The sequence below is a fragment of the Callorhinus ursinus genome, unplaced genomic scaffold (genome assembly GCF_003265705.2).
Source record: "Callorhinus ursinus isolate GAN/ISIS: 27379988/994484 unplaced genomic scaffold, GSC_fseal_2.0 scaffold10, whole genome shotgun sequence".
Classification (NCBI taxonomy): Eukaryota; Metazoa; Chordata; class Mammalia; order Carnivora; family Otariidae; genus Callorhinus; species Callorhinus ursinus.
The window spans coordinates 16,568,873-16,585,897 of NW_027397072.1; the positions used below are offsets into that span (position 1 = coordinate 16,568,873).

Below are 17,025 nucleotides of genomic sequence, written 5' to 3' on the forward strand. Positions count from 1 at the left end.
ACCTTGGAAGCAAAAGCACAAACACATCAACACTACTAGTATTTAAAATAGCTCCTCACTTTTAAACAGGAAAGAAAAACTTCCAATTTAGACTTCTAAAAAATTAATGAAAATAAGAAGATTATGAAATCTGTGGGCGGTGACCCAAACTGTGCCAGAGAAAATTCTGTAGCCTTACATATTTTTAAAAGTAACAACAAAAAAGGGAAAGTAAATAAAAAATGTGATTCTAAAAAAAGAACTAAAAAAACAAAAAAACCAAAAAACCCCCAAACAAAACGAAAAGGAAAAATGGATCAAGTTAAAGTGGAAGTTAATGAATTAGATGGAAAAGAAGTAAAATAGATCCTTAAAACCAAAAACCAGTTCTTTGAAAAGATGAATAAATTTCTGACAAATATACCCAACTAAAAAAAGAGAATAAAGGGATGCCTGGGTGGCTCAGTTGGTTAAGCGGCTGCCTTCAGCTCAGGTCATGACCCCAGGGTCCTGGGATTGAGTCCCGCATCAGGCTCCCTGCTCAGTGGGGAGCCTTCTTCTCCCTCTGCCTGCTTCCCCGGCTTGTGTGTCTCTTTCTCTGACAAACAAATAAAATCTTAAAAAAAAAGAGAGACAATAAAAAAAACCCCTAGAAATTAAAATTGCAGTAAATGAAAATAGCCACCAACATGAAGACAATGTTTAAAGTTATAAAAGAACATGATACGTATTTGACATCTGGACAACTTCCTAGAAAAATCTAAACGATCAAAATTAACTTGAAAAGACTTAAAAAACATGAGCAAATTCACGTTCATCGAAGAACTGGAATAATTACAATGAGCTAATAAGCCCCTCCAGAGAGCAGGACCTTTCAGAGGTGAGTGGCTGGTGGGGATGAGGGCCCAGTGTGGGGGGGGCGGGGAGGAGGGGCAGACCTGGCGGCTGGCTGGGGAGCTTGACCAGGTGCTGCACCATCTTTACAGCACGTCTATTCTGATCTCCACGTGAGCCTGGGGACCCAGTTCTTGGATTCAGGCTCTGGGCTCCCTCCTCTCTTCTCTCTAAACTTAGGACCCTTAAGCCTCAGGTCTAAAGGCATCTTCCTCAAGCTGAGCCCAAAGACACCAATGCCAAGAGAAAAATTCCTTCAGGAACAGGCAGTGACACCAGCAGGAGCTGCTTCTCATTTATTAGCAAAAATAACACCTTAGGCTTCCATTCAAGGAAAATGAGGTACCCGTGTAAACCTCCTCGAACGTAGCCACGTAGCGTGTCCACGAGTAGCTGACCACAGGACAAAACAAAACCTCTCTGTCCAATGCCACTGCAGGATGAGACTCTCCTGGGAGACAGAGGCCCAGCCCTGCCCACGCCAGCATCCCTACTTGCTGCAGGGCCTCGTGAGCAGTCTTTGGCTCGCTACCCCTTGAGAGCCACACAACAGGACTTCCTTGATCCCAGCAAGCAAAGGTTCGTGCACTTTCCAACCCAAAAGGAGAGCTGGTGGAGGCCTTCGGCAGGACTGAGACTTCAAAGCCTGCTCCTGGGGTCCTGGTGGACCACTGAGTTTCCTCCCAGGAAGGTTCATTCTCTCTCTCTCTCTTTTTTAAGATTTTATTGATTTATTTGAGACAGAGAGAGCACACGCATGGGGAGGGGCAGAGGGAGAAGCAGACTCCCCGCCCCCCCCCCGCCACCCCGAGCAGGGACCCCAGGATCATGACCTTAGCCGAAGGCAGATGCCTAACCAACTGAGCCACCCGGGTGCCCCAAGGTTCATTCTCTTGAGGGCCCATGTAGTCCAAGCCCCTGGAGCTTGATGGCCTTTGGGACAGCCCCTAGCATGTTTTCCTAGTACTGAGGCCCCTCAGCTTCATTCCATGAGAAGACAGAAGGAAAACCTGATCATGCTGCTTCATGATTTGCTCAGGGGAGCTCACCCACCTCTGAAAAGCACTGTGCTATCTTGCAATAAATCTTCTCCATCTGCCTGTGCAGGACAACTACAGGGAGGAAAACAGAAAGATGGAAATCATACCGAAGAGAGAGAAGCTTTCAAGGAACCAAGAACCAAGGCCAGTCAGTGCCTGAAGCTTCCAGGCTGACAGGGTTTTGACCCCTCATTTTCCCCAGGGGACCTGGGGCAGGTCCTCCCCTTCATGGGGGGCCTCCAGTTCCTTCCCTCAGGGTTGCCCATCTGCTGGACCAGGAACCCCTACCACCATGAACCAAATGTTTGTGAGCCTCAGCTGGAGCCCAGGGCTCTCTGGAGGTTGTGGGGGGTGTCACTGAAGGTGGGGCACGGCCTGGGGCAACAGGGCTGACCCCCTGGAGAGGCAGACAGCTTCTGGGCTAATGAGCCTCAACTTGTGGTTCCTGTTTTTAAAAACAGACTTTACATTTTAGAGCAATTTTCAGTTCACAGCAAATTAAATAGGAAGTACAGAGAATTCCTACATCCCCTTTGCCTGCACACACAGCCTGTCCCGTTATCACCATTCCCCGCCAGAGCGGTATGTTTGTTATAAATGATGAACCTGCATAGACCCATCATCTCAACAAAGTCCAGGGTTTACATTAGGGGTCGCTCTTGGTGGTGTACATTCTATGTGTTTGCACAAATGTAGGATGACATGTATCCCTCCTTACGGTATCATACAGCATAGTCTCACTGCCCTAAACAACCTTCATGCTCCATCTGTTCATCTCCCTTTCCCCTCAGTCCCTGGGCACCACTGATCCTTCTCCTGTCTCCACAGTTGTGCTTCTTGCAGAATGTCCTGTTGTTGGGATCATAGGGTGTGGAGCCTTTTTTTATTTTTAATTTTTTTGTTATGTTAATCACCATACATTACATCGTTAGTTTTTGATGTAGTGTTCCATGATTCATTGTTTGCGCATAACCCCCAGTGCTCCACGCAGAACGTGCCCTCTTTAATACCCATCACCAGGCTAACCCATCCCCCCACCCCCTCCCCTCTGGAAACCTCCGTTTGTTTTTCAGAGTCCATCGTCTCTCATGGTTCGTCTCCCCCTCCAGCTTACTCCCCTCCATTCTTCCCCTCCTGCTATCTTCTTCTTTTTTTTTTTTCTTAACATATGTTGCATTATTTGTTTCAGAGGTACAGATCTGTGATTCAACAGTCTTGCACTGGAACCTTTTTTTAGATTGGTTTCTTTCACATGCATTTCAGGTTCCTCCATGGAAGGAAGGTCTTTTCATACCTTGATGATTCATTTCTTTTTTGTGCTGAGTAATACTCCACTGTCTGGATATATCATCATTTGTTTATCTATTTACCTACTGAAGGACATCTTGGTTACTTGGATACTTCCAAGGTTTGGAAATTGTGAATAAAGCTGCTATAAACATCGGTGTGCAGGTTTTTGCGTGGATGTAAGTTTTCAACTCATTTGGGTAAATACTGAGGAGCAGGGTTGCTGGACTGAAGGGTTAAGAGTATGTTTAGTTTTTGTACTATGGTCCCTTTTTCAACAGCTTTATGGACATACAATTTACATACAATAAAGTTCCCCTATTTTAAGTGTACAACTTACTGAGTTTTGTTTATAGTCATGCTCAAATTTTAGAGTGTTTGTCACCTCAGAAAGTTTCCTCAGGCAGCCTTGCCCAGCCCCAGCCCCTGGCAACCACTGATCTGCTTTTTGTCACTCTAGTTTTGCTTCTTCTAGAATTTCATACAAATGGAATCACCCAGTTTGCAGTTTTTGGGGTCTAGCTTCTTTCACTTAGTCTGTGTCTGAGATCCACCATGTGGTCGTATCTGTTAGCATTTTTCTTTTCTTTGCTGAGCAGTTTTGCACCGTATGGGTGTCCTTGTTGGTTTATCTGTTGACCAGCTCGTGGATACGCAGGTTCCTTCTTTCGGTTGGGTGTGTTCTGAATTGTGGTGCTATAAGCATCTGCATATGTCTTTGTGGGTGTAGCTTCTTTCCAAAGGGGAATGCAGGAACCCCACCCCCAGTCCCGGGAGATGAAGAAGCTGGAGGAGGCTCAAGGCATAAAGAGGAAGGGGCATCACGCCCAGGCCCTCTTCACAGTCTGGGCAGGCCACAAGCAGCCAGGACTGCCAGAAACCTCTCTCCACCCCACTTTCCCGCCCCAGCCCCGCCTGGCCAGTGGCTCTGTACAAAAGGTCAGGGGCCAGGAGAGGGAAGTAATGTGTTTATTTCCTTGTCTCCATGGTGCTGGGAAAAGCTGTACTTGTTTTGGGGTGCGGGGTGTTCTGGGACGAGCCCCCCGTTGCATGGCCCTGCAGGTGTTATTAGTAATCCCCATCAGAATGATGTCTTCTCCAGAGGCTCGTTTCCAGCATGTTCCATCTGCCCTCCCTCAGGTCACCCTCCATGGCCCATCCAGATCTAGGACGCAGGTCACATCCCAGAGCCCCTAGCCACCAGGCCCCTCTGTGGATCCACAGCTGTCACCCATGACCCCGACCCTACGTGTGGTGGCTGAGTAGGCTGTGTTGCCCCGTGTGGCAGATGGGCACAGATAAGCTGAGAGGCTGGCAGAGAACACAGCCTCTCACCTCTGGCCGTCCTCATACAGCAAGCCCCATCGGCTTCCCCTTTCTCCCGCAAAGGTCTGGCTCTCACTCTCAGAAGAGTGAGAAGGAGCACTTGAACCCTAGAACTGCTTGCAGTGCAACAAACAACTGAGTCACGATGTAGTGGCATTTCAGTTCTTCACATATAATGTGTACTATGCATCAAGTCCCGATCAAAGAACTTTACAAACATTAACCCATTTTCTCCTTACAATGACCCCAGTGAAGCAGATTATTATCCCCATTTCAAGGTGAGAACACCGAGGCGCGGAGAGTAGGTGGCTGGCCCAGGGCCACTCAGCTGGCCGGCGGGAGAGCGGAGAGCTGACCCACACTTTCGGCCACTGCACTCTGCTGCCCATGGGTCGGTTTGCTGGTTTCATTCACAGTCACTAATTTGTAAAACTGTTTTATTGAGGTATAATTTAACGGTATAACTTAATTTAAAATTCACCCATTTTAAATGTGCAGAAGAAGAATTTCAGTAGATTTATAGAATGGTGCAATCATTGCAACAAACCCCCCAAAAGATCCTTTGCGTCCATCTGCGGTCACTGTTCGTTTTGGCCTCTAGCCTGAGGCAGATTGGTCTCTTGTGGAAATGCCATGGAAATAGAATCATAAACTCTGTAGTCTTTTCGAGTCGAGCATCTTTCACTCAGCATGATGGTTTTGAGATCGGTCCATGTCGTGTAGGCGTCGGCACTTTGTGCTTTTTTGTTGCTGAGTAATATTCCACAGTGTGGCTAGTCCATATTTTGCTTATCCATTTACCAGCTCGTGGGCTTGGTGGTGGTTTCCACTTTTTAGCCATGGTGAATCAAGCCGCTGTGAACATTTGTCTACAACTCTTTGTGAGGACATGGGTTTCTCTCTCTCTTTGGGTATATTTTTAGAAGTAGAATTGCTGGGTCATATGGAAAATTCATGTACACCTTTGAAGAAACTGCCAGACTTTCACCGAGGTGCTGAAGCATCTTCCATTCCCGTGCCCGTGGATTTTGCAGTCGGCGGGGGCCGGGGTCCCGTCCCAGGGCCACCCATAAAACCGGACGAGCCTGATGAGAATCCCAGACCAGCAGGCAGTAAAGCGAGGCCCTCGGGCCCCCAGAAGGTCAAGCAGAGCCTCTCTGCTGCTCCTGATGGTCTGAGAAACAGGGAGACACGAAGTCAGCTGTTCCGCTGTCTCATCTAGAAGGATCACCTTCTTGGACCAACAGCACTTGCTGGGGGGAAATCAGCAAAGTGGCTATTGAACCAAAAGGAAAACGTGGAGATGTCGAGAGAGATCTCGCCGAGGAAGAAAAGCTACTGGAGAGAGCAGGGGAGGCCCCCTCGGGCGCCTGGGGAGTGGGCCAGTGGCCCTCACACTCTGGAGGCCGCTTCCCGCCACCAGCTCTGTCACAGCCTTTTCCAGCTTCCTCAGACGCCCAGCGAGAAGAGGATGGGGTGACGGCCGGAGGGCAGCCCTGGAGGCCAGCGGCCTGGGAGAGCCATCGGGTTTCCACTGAGCCAGGGTTCTGAGCAGGAGGTGCTGCAGCCCCACCAGGAGAGGCCTCCTCCGGCACGGCGCACCCCTCTAGGAAGGGAGACACAGCCCTCTGTCAGCTGAGGCCGCTCCGACCACGGCTGACTCACCACTGTGTACTACATGACAGGACGGAATGGGACGCTGCCTACCTCAGCTTCCTCCTAACAGCCCATGGCTCAGGACAGGAAGTAACGGAGACCCATTCTGGGCCTGTCATCGCTCGGGGAAGAGAAGGCACGACAGCCCAGGGGGCTCAGGCCACCCCTTGGCCGCGTGGGGAAGGACCTGGAGCTCCACAAGTCACACACTAACTTCTGGTTACAAGTGACGACGGAGGCTGCGTCCGCTGTCAGACGCCATCGTAAAGTGTCTCCCAAACCTTATATGGTAAGTTCCAGATGGTGGCCGACGGGCCCTCAGAGAAGGTCCTTGCCAGGCCCTGGAGCAGACAGTAGAGGTGCAGAAATCATCACTTCAGTCTGCCGGAAGGTCCCAGGCCCTTAGTAACCATACCGGGTGGAACAGCGTCCTTCCAAAATTCATGTCCCCCTGCACCCATAAATGGGACCTTCTTTGGAAATCGGGGCTTTGCAGGTGTCATTAAGGTAAAATGAGATCATACCGGGTCCTAATCCAATGACTGGTATTCTTACAAGAAGAGGGAATTTGGACACAAACCCAGAGAAGACACAGAAGAGACGGCCACATGGAGACAGAGATGGGAGGAACGCAGTTACAAGCCAAGCAAGTTCAAGGAGTGCCAGCGACACAGGAAGCTGGAAGAGGCAAGGAAGGATTCTCCCTGGAGCCTCAGGAGAGAGTGTGGCTCTGCCAACACCTTGATTTCGGATTTCTGGACTCCAGAACAGGGAGAGAATAAATTCCTGTTGCTTCAAGTCACCCAGTTTTTGGTACTTCGTTATAGCAGACGGGAGGCTGGCCTCAGGTCACACGCAACACTCTGTGCGGGCAGGTGACAGAGGGGAGGGGAGATGGGGTGAGAGGCTGCACGGGAGGGGGTACCTCCTTCAGCTGCGTCTGCTGTTTGGGCAGGAGGTCCACGGAACAGAACTGAAACTGGGGGCTCAGCACGGCTCATGGCAGATCCAGCTTTAACGGTTCATGTTTCTCCATCTTTGGGACCCCTGTCGTGCCTGGGAAAGGTACTGTACCCCGTGGGTGCTCAAGAAATGTTCGTGGCATGTCGTTCCCTGCGTCCCCCGAGCCCCAGAGCTGTGCCTCCTACCTAGTCCTGGCCTCCCTCTGCTTCGCCCTGGATCGATGGCATGACTGGCCAGTCGGGCTGGAGGGAGCTAACTCAGCTTTACTAAAAAACCAATTTAGAGGCTGCTACTAGCTGCTGAGTTGGCAGAGAAGCACTGGCACCTCTGAAAGTTGTCAGGAGGGATTCCTGCTTACCCCGGCTACGGGCTCAGCCCATAATCGCCGCTCCAGAAGCTGTGGTTTTATCCTGAGTGTGAGCCATGGAGAGCAAGAGCCCGAGGTCAGCCAGGAGCGCGATTAGCATCGGCCCTCCAGGTTATGCTCACCACGCCGTTCTATTCACCACGTTGTCCATAGCTCAGCACCTGGCAATGAGTGCTCAGTGCCCAGGATGGACGCCGGGCCGAGCTGAGCTTGCTGGCACCTTCTGACCGCCCACCCAACAGCCGGCCGCTTCCCATCAGCGTTCAGCTCGTCCCGGGCAGGGGTCCCCCGTGATGCGTGAGTGACCAGCCCACGGAAACTCCTCCAGCACGAATGGGACGTCACAGTCCTGCTGGCCCCTTTACGAGAGCCCAGGGGAGTCTCTTCACACGGCACTGTGGGCTGTGAGGTAAGGGGATGTCACACAGCCCAGCTGCACTGGAACCTAGATCCTTCCATGCCCCAAGCCCAGTGGCTGGTTTCTCCAAAGGTCCTTCAGTCAATGATCCCCACCGGGGAGGCCTCAGGGTGCTGACGGGGAATGGTTTGGAGTGATCAGGGTTTGCACTGAATAGTACCCTCCAAAACTTGACACTGAAAGGTCAGCCACTCAAAAAGGCCCAGACCAGGCCTGCTCTGGGCAGCCATCAACCCACGCAAAGCCCCAGCAGCACTGCGAGGTGCCTGCTGCCCAGTCGGGGCCAGCATCCGGGCCCTTCTCTCTTCCCCAGGAGATGCTCAGCCGGACGGCCGCAGAGCTGGACGGCTGAGCAGGATTTCCCACACCAGGCCTCCCCGGACTTCCCAGGGGTGGAGGCAAACCAAAGCCTAACGCTGGGTGTTTCATCTCTGCACAGAGTGTGTCAACACGGTGCCAAGGGGCAGTGGGGCACTGAGACCGGAGGGCCCTGAAAAGCGGCTGGACTTTTGCTCTCTTGTCTGTATCCAGTGTGAGGACTCGAGCTCTGGGGCAGCCGCCAGAGCTCGTGGAGGAGAAGGAACATTCCAGACAGTTGCACGGATGTGAACACGGGGCACCAGAGCTCAGAAGAGTGGGCGCTCCCCAGGGAGGCCCACCGCACAGCCTGGCCAGGCCAGGAGCTAGGAGGGGGACTTTCCAGCAGAACTGGAGTTCCTGGCTTCCCGAGAGTAACAGTGCCGGGAGGGAAGGGGACTCCGGGCACAGATGGCGCATCCTGCCCACGGAGCTCCCAGCAGCTTCCAAAGGCCGCTGCCCCCCAGTTCCACCTCTCGGTTTTCTTTGTATGGTGAGCTCTCGGATGCAGGCTCTTGGCTGTGGGGTCCTTCTCAGAAGAGCCCAACTGTTTGTCCTTGGGAGCCAAGACCCCAGTTCGAGCTTGGCTACAAGAGCCAAAGCCAAGCAGTGGGAGGAGGCCAGTGTTGGCCCACAGCCCACCCCGGCTCGGGGTCTCGCTGGCTCCTGGGGACCCATTTCTAGTCCTCCAGTGGCTGTCAGTCCGCAGAGCCATCTGCCCAGGACCTCTGGGGTCCTGGCACAAAGCAGCATCTCAGACTCTGAGCTCCAGCACGGGTGAGGAGGCCAGGACAAGTGTGTGCATGGATGGATGGGTTTACTTGATGTCGGAGCTTAAAGAGCCGAAGACCAGTCCAAGTCTAGGCCAGTCCGCACCATGAGGAGATGGTAAGGCTGGAGAAGGGAAGGGTCCTCTTTCCAGACTGTTTCCAAGCATCCTGGCTGGCCAGTTACTGACCCTATGATTCCTGCAGGACCTGGGCCTCTGGCCCCTCTGCCTCAGTTTACACAGTGGAATCCTCCCTCTAGGCTCATCTCACCCTACCAAGCAGCAGCCTGGGGGCCTGGGTAGAGCCGTGGCAGACCCCAGGGTCCTTCCAGGGCAGCTCCCCTTGCCGGGCCCACTGTTAACAAGATACTCCCCCACCCTCCCCAACATTCCCCATTAGCCCAGGCACAGAAAAACCACCATTAACAAATGCTGGAATGAGTCACTGACATGAACTTTATTGGATCACTGGGTGTCATGGGTTCACCAGGGGATCACAGACCCGCGGTGGAGAATCAGCCACAGTTCAAGCGTCATTATCCGGGGACGTGCACATCCTCACTCAAGTGTCTAGGCAGCACCAGGCCCCCAGGGAGGAGGCCAGTCTGTGTGGATGAACCCACACTGGAATGACCCCTTCCACGCACCTGGCAGCTGAGCCCCCTGCTCCGATGTCACAGTCGCCGAGTGGTGGTGGCGGAACAGAGAGGCAGCCCTCCCCTCAGCACTCACTGCTTTCCAGGCCTTGTGGGGTGGGGGCGCCAAGGCCCGGCACTGAAAGGGGAAGTGCAGTGGCAGGTGCGAGGAGCCCTGGAGCCTGCGCAGGGCCCTGGGGAGAGAGGCCTTGGAGCCCGGGTAAGGCAGAGAAGAAGGCATGCAGCTCTCAGACCTCACGACTGCCTATTTCCCGCTCCTCTGGCCCAGGCTGGGGGAGGGCAGCCTCCTCAGACTGGGCAGCTGCTGAGGGTGCTGGGGTGCAAGAGACGCAGGACAGAGCAGAGGGGGTGCTCCCACGTCCTACAGGTCCGGGCACGGGGCAGGAGCAGGGTACTAGAGACTCTGATGGTGGCCAACAACCAGCTTGGTTGGGGGCCTCCCTCAGGGTTTGCTGTTGCCCCCGATCAGGAAAGCATCTGGGGTCCTACTTCCAAACCTCCTTCCAGGGTCCTTTCAAGCAGGAGAAGCCAAGGGACAACAAGGGTTGCATTTCACTAAAAACCGTGTTTCATTAAAAACTAGTTCTGAACATGAAGAATAAATTTAAAAAGATATTCTTTGCTCTATTAAACATCATTCACTGAGAATTTCCTGAGCACTGTGCCATGCCCCGACCCGGGTGCCGGGGCGTGGGGGGTCCAGGGGAAGTCTAAGGCACTGGCCCTGCTCTGGCACAGGGCTCCTTCTCCCTGGAGAGACGGCCCCCACTGCTGAGAGGCCGGTGGGCATGTCCAGATCTGGGGACCAGAAAAGGCCTGGCAGCACCCACCTCTGGACAAAGTGCTCCAAGCAGTAGCCAGGAGCATCCACCTAGGCCCCCGTGAGTAGGCCTAGCTGCAGGCCCAGGCAGCGTTCTGACCACTCTGCTCAGAGCTGCAAGGGTGGACACTGGCCATATGGCCAGACCCCAGGAGGCCATGGTCTGGCCAGGCATTCCCTGGGAAAGGAGGGAAGAAGACCAGGGGCTTGTCAGGCTGTCCACACCCGAGAGAGGCAGGGCTGGGCCTCGTGTCTCCCTCAAGATGGACACATGGGAAAGTACCTTGCCTAGCACCTTGATGACCAGAGGCAGCTCAGGGACACTCCACCCAACCAGGCCCTCCCAGGTACCCACTCAGCATCCGTCCCCCGGGGACCCTCTTGGATCCTGCAGGCCCCCAGGAGCCACACTGCCCAGGGACTCCAGCCCCCGCTCCCAGGCTGGGCGGACCCTCCCTACTGTGCAGTAGACACGAATGGACACAAAGTCCCCTGGCCTGAGAGGGCATCACAGGGTCCCTGCAGTCTCAACTTCATCCTGGGGGCTGAGCTCCCGGTTAGCAAGGCACCCCACATGCTCTCCCCTCCACATCCATGTGGCTGAGACAATTCGGGCTCCAGTTCCTATGATGACCTCTTTCTCTGTGCCCTGCAGGGTTCTATGACCCCACAGGCAAACAAGACAAGAGAAAAACCCAAGGCAGTACAGGGGTCCTATGACCTGGGCGTCCACCCCCCTCCCCTGGGAACAGAGGTCCTGGCCCTTCAGGGCACAGTGCCCACCTCACCACATCGCTCCGGGGAGAGGCTCTGCCGGCCCAGGGCCAGTCCGGGGGGGAGGGTGGGGGCATCAGAAGAGGCTGGGGGCAGCTCGGCCGGGTGCATCGTGGTCCCGGATATACTGTAAGATGTCCATCTCGTCCATGGCTTGAATCTGTTGCTGCTTCCGCTGCCCCACCACAGCCTCTGACAGGCCCACTCGGGGGGGGACAGCTGGCTTTCTGGGAAGTGCTGGCCTAGCTGCCACTGGTGCTTTGGGCTCAGGCTGGGGCTTGGGGGTGGGCTCAGCCCCCAGGTTGAGAAGCTGGTCCAAGTCCTCTTCAACTCTAGGGAACCAGAGGGAAAGCTCTGAATATGACCCCCCTGCAAAGGGAGCAAGGCCCCGAGGCAATGGCACCCCACTCTGGGGAGCATGACAGGCTGCGCCCCAACCTGGCCTTTCCGCCAGCCTGCCCCCAGGGAGGAACTGGGGGGCAGGTTTCGCCCGCCCCACAGCCCCACAGCACAGAGGGAGCAGAGCCGGCCCCTCGGCAGCCTCTGGAGGGCTCTGCTTTTCACGTGGTCCCCCTCTAGACGATGGCCCTTTAGGGGACTTGTTCTTCAACCTCTCAAGAAGTAAGAGTAACAGCTGCTGGATGCAGAGCTCCCGCTCCGTGCCAAGCACCCCAGACACAGTATCTCGTTTTATCCCCAAACCCTTTGGGGGTACAGCTGCTGTCCACCCTGCAGATGTGCAGGCTCAAGTCCCAGGCCAAGCTGCCTGTGAGATGACCGCGTGTGATGCTGCCTGAGTCAGGACCAGGGCGTCTGACTTCAGAAGCTGAGCCCTCATCTGGACCAAGTTCAGCCGGAGAAAGACTAAATGAGGGGATCTCACCATGTGGGGTGGGGCTGCCTGTCCACCGTGCCCACTGTGGGCCACCTGGGTGCTAGACAGAGCCCTCCGAGAGTGGAGCCATGGTCCCGGACCTGACAGCCCGCCGTGCGGTGGGACTAAAGCCTGCAGCAGGGGGACGGTCACATAGGACCTGCTCCAGGTACCGGACGGTGGTTGAGCAAAGCAGACCACAGCCCGGCTCTGCCCTCTTTGCCTGAGGAGCTCCTGCTGCCAGTTCCTGGCGGAGGAACTCCACTTGGTCTGGAACCAGGAGACAGAAGGAGACCCAGGGCTGGGGGCAGGGGGGAGTCTGGTAACACTATCCTGGGGGCTTTCACAGAGTCACACGGAAAATTCCCTTTGAAATCCTAGGGCCAATTTTTGAATTCTTAAAAGAGTATTCCTGGCCCTTTACATGCTTCCTAAATCAGCGACCAGCAGAGACCTCCGGACTGGTGCTGCCCACACCTGGGCAAGGTGTCTAAGGGCATCTTAGTAGGCCGCATGGGGACAGGGGAGAAGGGCTCAGGTGCTGTGGCAGAAGACCCCGGTGTCCCCATCTGCGAGATGGTAACGGCGGCATCACCCAGCAAGGGCTGCAGAGCTGCCGTGGGCCCGGAAGCACAGCACCAAGCCCGGAGCGCAGCTCTGTTTCTCTCCCACTATGCCTTCACCAGCGGCCTCGGGTCTGCTTCATCATGCTCCTTCCCCGGTCCTCAGTCTCCCCATCTCTCAATGGGATCCAGCTCAGACATCGGCTGGCCTAGGAAAAGGCCTGTTTGAGCGTGGCGTGCCTAGCACCACCCTGCCTGCCAAGTACCAGCTGCCAGAGGAGCTCCGGGTCACCCCTGTGGCGGGGCAGAGACCCCAAAGGCAGAAGTCAGAGCCTCTGCGGATGGCAGAGATGTCCTTCCAGTCCAGACCAAGAGGGCCCAGCCCAAGCCAGGCCTCCGAAGAGAGGTAGCTGTCTTGGGCTTGCGGCAATCCCCACAAGTGTAACCCAGCATGGGCTGCTCCTGCCCCCCCCCCCCCCCCAAGCAGCAGCTCTTCCCTGAGCTCCCCACGGCAGGTGCTGGCTCCTCCTGCATCCTCCACCGGAGCTGGAGCTCAGGGAAAGCTCGGGGGGACCGAATTATCCACACGCAGGGGCCCGTAGGGAAATAGACCAGCAGCTAACAGCTTGTGTCAGCGTCTAGGATTTATACGGCTGGGGCAAACGCTGCTGGGAACTCACCAGAAGCTGCTGAGGTGGCAGGGGAGGGGAGGCAGTCACACTCGGGGTACAGGTGGCGGCGGGGCACCCCTTTCCACGTGCTCTATTTCTACCCAGGTGCCCTGAGTCACGGCTGGAATTGGGTCCCACTAACGCAAGGTCCGGCTCCCACGGAGAAGCTACGGGGAGCTCCAAAGACCCCAGTCCCACTCCCCCTCCCCAGGTCCCTGCAGGGGACAGACCGCCCACTGGCCTGGCTGCTCAGCAAGAGGGAAATGAGGCTTGTCAGACTCCAGCACCTGCCGGGCACAGCGCTCTGGGGAGCTTCAGGCTCCCTGATGGCCACGATGGCATGAGCAGACGGGTGACGGCATCAGTGAATGAATGAGGATCAGGAAGCTTTTTTATCGTAAAGAACCCCAATCGCTGCCTGGATAGTCCCAGAGCCAGCACAAAGGTGAATAAAACCCGGCTCCTGCTCTCCGAACGTGAATTCTTTATCACCAGCTGTGTGGCACAGTGAAGGCAGGGCCGCAGACACCCATTCTCCAGTGACTCCCAGAGGGCTCTGGAGGATGCCAAGAGGTACGCCAAAGGGAAAGAGTCCCCGAGACCAACGGGAATGTGCAGCGCTCCACGCTGCTTCCCACTCATGCCCTCAGAGTCCTGCTGAACACTGGTATTGCCCCAGCCATCCGGCCACAGAACCCCCTTGAAGGGAACACCGGAGTTCAGAAGGATGTGGGTCAGGAGGTGCTGGTGTCACAGACTCAGGAGGAACCGTGCCAGCAAAGTCCCGGGGAATGGCCTCCCTGGGACGCGCTGAGTCCTGGAGATGGCGGAGCCTCCCTGGGCAGGGCGCACTCAGAGGCGCCCTGCCACCGTCCTCACGGCTGAGTCTGCTTCCCCGTGCCTCGGTCTCTCCTCTCAAGACAGCACCACCCCAGCTTCTGCCAGCCTGCCGGGGCGGTCGGGGCAAGGACACAGATGACGGCGAAGAGACGCCAGGGACCACGGGCGGATGTAAAGACAAGACAGCGTTCGCCGTGACTCGGGCACTGACAGGGCTGCCTAAAGCCAAGGCTGCTAATGAGGGCGCGGATGACAGCCTCTAGGCACCATGTAACCGTTCCTGGAAAGACACAGCTCGGCCTCCCATACGCCGCTGAGCAAGGCCGCATTCTGGGGGCACGGACGACGCAACGGTGACGCACAGTACCAAGCACGCGGAGAACGCAGCCGGCACACGCCGAAGCCCGGGGAGCACTGCCCGCCCGGGGCGGGAGGCAGATCTCCCAGCCTCCTCTCCTCTAAGGGCTTCGGGAGTCCTGGGAGGAGCGGGGAAGACAGGACGCAGGCTGGTGGACTGGGTTCCGATCGGGGGAGCCGTGGCCTTGGGCCAGTTACCTCTCCCACACTCTGTTCTCTAACACAGAGATCGAGCCTCGGTGGGGGGCTGTCGTGAGCATGAAATCGGGCCGCGTGTGGAGTCTAGCACACGGACCGCGGCAAGCGTCTAAGGCAGGCGCGGGCACTCGTCCGCCCACCTCCGCGGAACAGACTATGCCTCACACTCCCCTCTCCAGCCCGCGCTGGGGCCCTGCCGGGACTGGCCGCGGTCCAGCACGTGTGCACTTTGCCCCCCTCCGGGAGGGCCGTGTGCTACCAAGAACCCATCTTAGTTGTTCCCAAACCCACTTATGCCAATAATACTTGCTCTTGCAATGATATAATTTAATTATTCTTCACATAAACTATGAAAGTGTGAGTGTGGAAAAGAAAAGACTTGTATTCATGAAATTCTTTCTGGAACCTGCGGAGCTGTGCTGGGCTGCGGCCCACCCCCAGCCCAGCCCAGCCCCCACCACTGCCTCCTGGTCAGCGTCCACCCACAGGCTCCTGCCTTGGAGGGGCCAAGATGGCCTCCCTTGGAGGCCGAAGCTGGGAGATGCTCCCACACAGGGACAGGTCCCTGGCTCTGTCCAGGCTACTCTCAGGGCTGGCGGAGAAGCACCGCAAGGGACAGGTGGTACCTGAACAGCTCCGCGTGGGACATGGGCCCTCTACTCTCACGGGCGGCAGGCAGCAGTAAGGGGTCATCCAGAGGGACGGCACCACCGAGGTCAGGATCTTCAAACAACTTCAGGGCTGTGGAGAAGGGAGGAGCAGAATGGTCAGAGGACGTCCTGGCCTGTCCTCAGGGGCCAAGGGGGTACAGGTGGAGACAGCCTCGCCCAGCCTCCTGGCCCAGCCCGGAGACAGTGGGCAAGGGACAAGGCTGAGCACAGAGAACCCGAGGAAGAGGCCCAGGTGGGGACAGGAAGAAGGCAAGGGACAGCACTCAGAGGCGACGCTGAAACTGTCAGGACGTGTCCTCAGAGCCGTGAGGCCGGGACTGTGTCTGTCTCATCAGTGAGTTCTCAGGCTCAGCACAGAGCCTGGCCCTCAGTGGGTGGTCACCAAGTGCTGGCTGGATTAATGGGGACAGCATTTGTCCATCCTGAATGAGGACCCAGGTGGGGTGACGAAAGGTCAGACCCAGGGACGAGTATAGAAGTCCCAAGGCTGCTTGGCTTTCCCCTTTCCGACTCTGCACAGGACCCTCCGGTGGGGTTTATTCAGGTCACACAAAATCTCTCATTAGAATCCAAATCATACAGAGTCCCAGCACACGTGGGTGGTTGCATCTCCTTCCCAGACGGTGCTCACATCTGGCCACTGGAATGACAAAGATGCCACCTCCTCTTCTATGGGATGATCAGAATAAACATACAGCCCTGGAATGTTCCAGGCTATGGGGACACAAAGTGCAGGCCTAGATTTCTCCAGCAGAAAATCTCCATAAGCCGAGTGTGTACCACGTCGAAACAGGACAAGGAGAAGATTTCCACCGTGCTCACACGTGCAGGTCCAAAACCACTTACAAAAGGCTGGCTGGGTCACTGAGCAGACACCCAGAGGGAAGGAAACACCTGGAGGCTCTACTTACGGTCCTCGAGGGGCACGTCCTCTGCGGGGCGCTGCGGGGAGAGCTTCGTGCTTGGGCCGAAGAGCCCCTCATCAGGGTCCACCTCCTCATCAAAAATGGTGAGTCGGGGTGAGGGTTTAGGCTTCACAGCCACTTCGGGGCGTTTCTTGGACTTCTTAGAGCTATGGAATCACAGACACAGCTCAAGGTTAGGACTTTTCATGAGAGCCCGGCCGGCTGGTGCAGGTGGCCTGGTCAGAGCCACACAGGCGAGGTGAGCTTGAGCTTGTGTGAAGAAGGAACTTTCAGGTGCCCTGAGGTGTGAGACCCTGCCACCGGAAATGGCTGAGCCCTGTGCCCCTGTCAGGCTGTACGGGAGGAGCAGGGGAATGTCTGAATGAACCAGATGACTGCCGGACAGCTCCCCGCACTGACGGGCCAGCCAGGACTCAGGCCCGCCTGCACGGGCACAGGGCAGAGAAGCTGCTCTCCTTCCGGAGGCTGTGGGGGCCAACTGCCCCTAGTGCTCCCAGGGCCAGGCTCAGTCACTTCAGAGCCACTTGGAAAGGGGGGTGGACATAGTCTGAGGCTGGGAACAGGTGGTACCCAGGGACCAGCAGAAAGCAGCCTCGAGAAGTGAAACCTCCGTCACTCC

General features: G+C 56.0%; 1 protein-coding gene across 3 annotated transcripts in view; it reads right to left on the reverse strand.

The window, feature by feature from the left end:
• The window catches only part of HS1BP3 (HCLS1 binding protein 3), an 88,866-nt gene that overhangs the window by 50,068 nt on the left and 21,773 nt on the right, over window positions 1-17,025 (reverse strand). The window contains exons 5-7 of one of the 3 annotated variants that reach the window (XM_073897031.1): window positions 16,392-16,552; window positions 15,436-15,550; window positions 4,989-5,700 (exon numbers count right to left, since the gene is read on the reverse strand). In XM_073897031.1, coding sequence (XP_073753132.1) covers window positions 5,511-5,700; window positions 15,436-15,550; window positions 16,392-16,552 — 466 coding nt within the window. In that variant the 3' untranslated portion in view covers window positions 4,989-5,510. Of the gene's footprint in view, window positions 1-4,988; window positions 5,701-9,494; window positions 11,639-15,435; window positions 15,551-16,391; window positions 16,553-17,025 lie in introns of those variants that run through there. The other 2 variants (XM_025867799.2, XR_012379636.1) reach the window with 2 other exon arrangements.